The sequence below is a fragment of the Elephantulus edwardii genome, unplaced genomic scaffold, assembly GCF_000299155.1.
Source record: "Elephantulus edwardii isolate Elephantulus edwardi_28Jun2011 unplaced genomic scaffold, EleEdw1.0 scaffold00187, whole genome shotgun sequence".
NCBI classification, from domain to species: domain Eukaryota; kingdom Metazoa; phylum Chordata; class Mammalia; order Macroscelidea; family Macroscelididae; genus Elephantulus; species Elephantulus edwardii.
The window spans coordinates 3,705,961-3,712,522 of record NW_006399937.1 but is presented as its reverse complement, the minus strand read 5'-3'; the positions used below and the strand labels follow the sequence as shown (position 1 = coordinate 3,712,522).

At 37.1% G+C, this 6,562-nt stretch overlaps 1 protein-coding gene across 1 annotated transcript in view; it reads left to right on the top strand.

The window, feature by feature from the left end:
• Positions 1-5,614, top strand: part of UNC5D (unc-5 homolog D (C. elegans)) — a gene marked incomplete at its 5' end in the record, with an annotated part of 423,355 nt that extends 417,741 nt beyond the window's left edge. Inside the window, one exon of the mRNA XM_006896652.1 lies at positions 4,634-5,614. Within this exon, the coding sequence (XP_006896714.1) occupies positions 4,634-4,838 (205 nt within the window). The remainder of the gene's footprint in view (positions 1-4,633) is intronic.
• Positions 5,615-6,562: the final 948 nt, after the last annotated feature.

The window sequence follows — 6,562 nt, the reverse complement described above, 5'->3', positions numbered from 1 at the left end:
AATTGGGATGGGAGTGTCGGAGACAGTGCGATTGGCACAGGACAGAGCGGAGTTTAGGGCTGTTGTACATCGGGTCGCTATAAGTCGCAGGTGACTCGACGGCATGTAACAACAACAACAACAACATAGTTCCACATGGTCATAGTCTTTATGAATAGTATCATTTACAATCGATCAATCTACTGAAAGATGACATCTGGGAGTGACTCAAATTCCAGATTCAAAAGGTACCTGAGGGTAAGAGTTTTGAGGGTTCTTCCAATCCCTGGTTATAGTTGACTCCAGGACACATACCAACAACTGATCCCTATTAAGGCATTAAATCTTGCCTTTTTATTTGGATTTGAATTTTTTCTATGTTCTTATCCCATTCTAACCAGAGTTATCACATTCCTGTTCAAAGCAGTTAGTAGTGGTAGATACCATCTAGTTCTTGTTTCAGGCTTGATAAAGTTAATGTAGGTCATTAAGCCCATAAAGGGATTCTCCCTTGTTTCTTTAGTTTCTAGTACTATCTGTTACTCTAGATTAGAGGAGACTAATAGTCCTATCACACCTACAAGCTTTCCAAAGTTCATATGCTACTCATTAAGCTATAATTTAGAACTTTGTTTATATGAAATATGTTATTCTAGTTGACTCAGATGTTCTTTGAGACAGTGACACTGAGCCTTCAAACTCATTAAGTCAAATACAGTTTTTGGCTATATCTGCAAAATTTCCATAGCTGCATTTTTATGTGCTCTATTATTTGTATTAATATGCATATTTGTATGTGCAATAGTCACACAATGCACACATGTATTTTTCTGCACCATCCCACATATATACTTATATACATATATAGCATATACATATATCAATCTATGTAACGACTTATAAAGTTTTAATTGATATAACTATTGTTGATGAATTGTATATTCTATAGATATCACTGTTGTTGTTGTTAGGTGCCATCAAGTCCAGCTACACTATGAACAGAAGATCTGAATCCTGTTCAGAATCCTCACACTTCCTGACACACTAGAGCCCATTGCAGCAGTCACCGTATCAATCCAATTTGTTGAGAGTCTTCCTTTCTTTCGCCTACTCTTCCAACATTCCCAGCATCATGTCCTTCTCCAAGGAATAGCACAACCTAGCAACATGCCCAAAAGTAAATGAAGCAGAGCCTCATCATTCTTGTCTCCAAAGAGCACTCTGGTTGCACCCTTTTCAAGACACATCTGTTTGTTCTCTTGGTTATCCATAGCATATTCAGTGCTGTTTTCCAATATCACAGCTCAAAGGCATCAATTCCTTTCCTCTCATCCTTATTTATTGTCCAGCTCTCAGATGCATAACAAGTAATTATGAAGACCATAACCTGGATCAGGTGCGCCTTATTCTCCAGACTGACATTATTGATCTTCAGCACTATGGAGAGGTCTCTGACAGATTTCCCTAATGAAATTTGTCTTTTTATCTCCTGATTTCTGGTGCTAGGAAAGTTGATTGTGAAACCAAACAAGCTTAATCTATCATGATGCTGACAATTGGTCCAGTGGTGAGAATCTTTGTCTTCTTGATTTTGAGCTTCAAACCACATTGAAGACTACAGTCCTGGACCCTCCACAGCAAATGTGTTAGGCCCTCCTTAGTTTCAGTGAGCAAGGTTGTGCCATCTGCATAATGTAAGTTGTTGATGAGTCTTCCTCCAATCCTGATTCCTCCTTTGTAAAGTCCAGTTTTCCAAATGATCTGTTCCTCATATTGGTGGGAAAAGGTATAAAGACAGGACACGTTCCCGATGCATTCTTTTCCTAATTTTGAACCATCCAATGTTTCCTTACTCTGTTTTGACAACTGCCTGCTGGTCCAAGTAGAGGTTTCACATGAACATAATCAGGTGTCTGGGATTCCCATTCTTCTCAAGGTTAGCCACAAGCTGCTGTGATCCACACAAATGCCTTTGCATGTCAATGAAACACAGATAGACATTCCTCTGGGACTCTCTGCTTTCAGCCAAGATCCATCTAATATTGGCAATTAAGTCCCCAGTACCATGGCCTTCTAAACTCAGCTTCTATTTCTGGTAGTTCTCTCTTGATGTACTATCCCAATCATTTTTGGATGATCTTCAGCAAGATTTTACTTGTGTGTGATATTCGTGATATTGCTTAATTATTTCCCCAATCTGTTAGGTCACCTTTTTTCTGCAATGGAAGTAAATATGAATCTCTTCCAGGCAGTTAGCCAAGTGGTTGTCCTCCAGATCTTTGGCACAACCTGGTGTTATCTTCTTCTTTTTTTTTTTTCTTCTTAGTGAGCCTCAATCAGGTTTTTGAAGCTGTGACTCTTTATGAAAGAGACTGTCCATCTTTCTCTGATGAAATACTTGATGGATTAAAATTACCAACTTTACAATTAGTAGCCTGACACATTGTACATTGTCAGGACTGGTCTTTCCTGTCAGGAGATGGCATGGTGTAGCTGACAAAGTTGCAATCTTTGGCTATTTGATGTTGTACTATAAAAGCTTGCTTTTTTTAAAACAAAAATTCTTTTATTGATATTTTCACAAAAGTTAACAGAAAACTTGGATTTCCATTCATTCATTGTTGTACAGTAACCTCCCAACACCACCACTCCACTCCCAGGTCACTTTTCTCTTTAAAAAGATTCTTTCACTGCATTATTCCCTACAGGAGGTCACTTTGTGACTGCCTGACTCTCTTAATACTGAAAGTAGTGCCATCCTGAAAACAGCCAAATCTTAGTCGAGTCTGAAAAATCTTTAAAAACCTTCAGAATTTTATCTGCACTGACATTTCTGTTCCTACTGTAAAAGTACCCTCCTGCCCTAAAAAAAAGGGAAAAAAAAAAACAACAAAAGAGTTTAATCTTTTGTGAGATCTTTATTTTCATCATATTAAATCATTGGTCCCCAAAATCACTTTTTCTCTTTTTACTGAAGTTTCTATATCTGAAAAATACTAATAGTAATAACTTCCTTAACAGATGAATTGTGAAGAAATGCCTGCCAGAGATGTCAAATTTTATGAAAAGTTCTCCAATAGTTTGAGAAAATGATTAAACATAATTTTTGCCCTCCAGGAGTGTGGAGTCTCATTGGAAAGGCCAAGATTTCTTACATGAAATATGTACTCACTTAGTCATATAGAATTTTCCAGATAAGCATTTGAAGAACTCAGAAATGACATATCATTTTGAGCAAAGAAGAGAAGTGTACTCATCGCTAAAGGAGTATAAAAACTTGATAAAGAGTAAAGGGATGATGTGGACAACTCCACTGAGGAGAGTAGATGGAATGAAATCAGAAGTCAGTGTTTAATTAAATCAGGGTTTATAATGGAAGAAGACTGAGGAAAACAATGTTTTTTATTGTTACAGTTATCTTGAAGTTAGACTCAGAAAGATATTGAAATGTAATGTTGATAGACATATAGCACAGTGGACCTTGGGCACAGAATTGCCAAACTTAAAAAGCTATTCATTTCATACTGTGATTTCTGCAATAGAGTGTTAAGAATATAAATTAGGTGTTAGTATTATTGGTGAAAATAAAAGGGTTAATTTGATGAGTATAAATATTGAATCAACAGAGATAAGAATAAAAAATCTTTCCTAAACTGAGAAGTTAGTATAAAGTTCTAATTCATGGAATAATTGGTATAGTTAAAAGCCAAGTTTGAAAAGGTCAAGGAACATCTAATTGAAATAATTCCGTTTCTAACTATTAGTGATCTGTAACTATCTCTAGATAATTTAGGAGAATAGATATGCAGATTTACCCATTATCTATTTGGTGTTGATAACTCCTCTATCTGGTATATAAGCCCAGAAAAGAAGGAAAGAAAGAATAAGGAACCATAGATAAACTTGGATATCCCTATGTTTACGAAGGGAAAGGTGAAGAAGTAGCAAGAAGTGGATGGCTAAATGGGCAATATGCATACAGACACAGTTAACACACACAAAGAACTCAAGGACAGTGAGGACTTAGAGCATAAGAAGGCCATACTGTAAAGAATACTTTTTAGCTGCATTTTGTGATAAAAATGAAACTGTCTACATCTTTCTATTTTATAGTAATAGCATCCACTAAAATGCAGTTTTAATACTTTGTTGTTACTTTTAGATCCCTTGTGATAAAGTTGTGAAAGCAGTCAACTGTTGACTAAAGTGTTGACAGCTTGGACCCACCAGCCACTTCACTGGACAAAGAGGTGGCAGTCAGCTTCAATAAAGAAATGCTATATTTGTGTGCCACTGAGTTGGAACTGACTCATAGCTGACTCTTCTTCCAGTGGGTTTTCAGAGGTGGTCAATCGCATGGGAGGAGATTGTCCATCCTTCTCTGGCAGAGCAGCTGTTTGAGTCAAACTGTGGGCCTTCAAGGTTACAGCGCAGCTTCTTACCACTAAATCACCAATGTTCCCCAATAAAGATTTCCAGCCTCAGAAACCCTGCGGGGGGTGGGGGCATTTATCTGTGCTATATGGTTATTATGAAGTAGAATCAAACCAATGTAATGGTTTTGAGTTGGCTTTATGGTGATTTGTATTTGTTCTTTAATTTTTGTTCTCATGGAGTGTTTTTTTTCTCTCTTTGTCTAATTTTCTTTGTCTAGGAATTTATCTTACTTTGCTACACAAAGTAGCCCATCAGCTGTCATTTTGAACCTGTGGGAAGCTCGTCATCAACATGATGGTGATCTTGACTCCCTGGCCTGTGCCCTTGAAGAGATTGGGAGGACACACACAAAACTCTCAAACATTACAGAATCCCAGCTCGATGAAGCTGACTTCAACTACAGCAGGCAGAATGGACTCTAGTTCGCTTCCTCTCCTGAGACAATGTGATGACCAGCTTCAGGACATTTGCTTTAAATGGGAAAGAAAGAGGCAGCTTTCTGCCCAGTGGCATTTGGGAAATTCAGCCTTCATTTCCAATCAGTGAGAATCCTTGGTTGAAGAAATTGAATTTTATATAGGTAAAACTTGTTAACAGGAAGAGTGCCAGCTGCCTTCAATTTTAGGGGCTCCTCTGTTCCCTCTAAATCCACACTTGGGTTAACATTTGATGAACTCAGATTTAGAGTAGCAAGGATAAAAGCAAGAGACATATCTAGGTAAAAGTAGCTGTGGGTAAAGATAAGCTATAATAAACCTGGGAAAGCAAACACTGAATAAGTGCATGTTTAGAAACAGGCTTTTAATGATGTACCCAAAAGGACCAGTAGATTCTGATACCAAATTATCAGAGTTCTCCACCAACTGGTATCTGGAATGTTGGGAATCATTGTCAAACTTGCTTGCAGAAGTGTAACTAGGTTGCTAACTCACTTGTATGATTTCAGCAACATCAAGCAGAGAATGAGGGTGTTTAGAACCTAAGTATGTTACACCAGCACCAATTCCTAGTTTATCCTGCCACCTAATTAAGAAAAGATCAAGGTAGGAAAGACGACAACCAACAAGTTCTTGAAGTGCACCCCACCTTCATTTTCTCTAAGATAAATTGATCTATATTCGTTCAGCCCCTTCCTCACCCATTGCAGCAGTTGGGACAATTGGAACAAGTAGTGTATTTAGAACTTCCAATGTGAATATTTACTTCTAACTTGTTAAAACAGGGCCATTTCTATTCCCAGTAACCAATCAAAGGACATATTATTAGAACACATCATATTACATGGACTTGGTGAAAGGAGAGGTCAAATCAGGTCCAAGAAACTGCAGTCCATGAACTGCAGAGATCACAAGCCTCAGATTTTAAGACATGTGTCAGCCCTGTTCCCTAACATTGTTCTTATTATGGCATGAGTGATATTGCTAAACTTTAAAATCCAAGTTCCTGAAATTACCTAACTTTTTGGTATTATTTTATCACAAAATCTTTCAGTAGGGCTACATGTTATTCTTCTCTTGCCTCTCAGAAAAATATTCTTTGCTATAAATGGTATCCAAGTACCTAATGGTAACCAAATAGAAGTGAGGAATAATACCTCTAATAAACTGTTCCAGAAACTGAGCCATTGTTCAGGGAGTTGCCCATCATTGATTACTCAACATTACCAAGAATGTTTTCTCTCTAGGACCATTAACAGAGATACTGCATTATGATTATAATTTTAAAAAGAAGCAGGGATATTATGGCACATGGAAATCCACAAATAACTCATGGCCTTCATATCAACCCTCTAATCCAAATTTTAATCCTCTTGAACATTTTGACAAGATATCCTCATAGCCTAAGGACATAACACATCTGTTTCTGTTGATTTGATGGATATTATAATTAGTTGTCCAACTTAAAGACAACCAAAATCGAAGACCTAGATTAACCACAAGGCATCAAAATAGCTACTTAGAGGTTGGCTACATTAGAATAGAATAAAAGTAGACAAGTATTTGAAGAGGTGGGGAGAATTTAACAATGGAGATATGATAGATACTTTAAAACAATGTTTTTTGTTTGTGTCCTGTTAAAAATGTTATTAATCTCCACCAAAGTGAAAAAAAGAAAAACCTAGAGGCAGGATGAATTTATGATACCA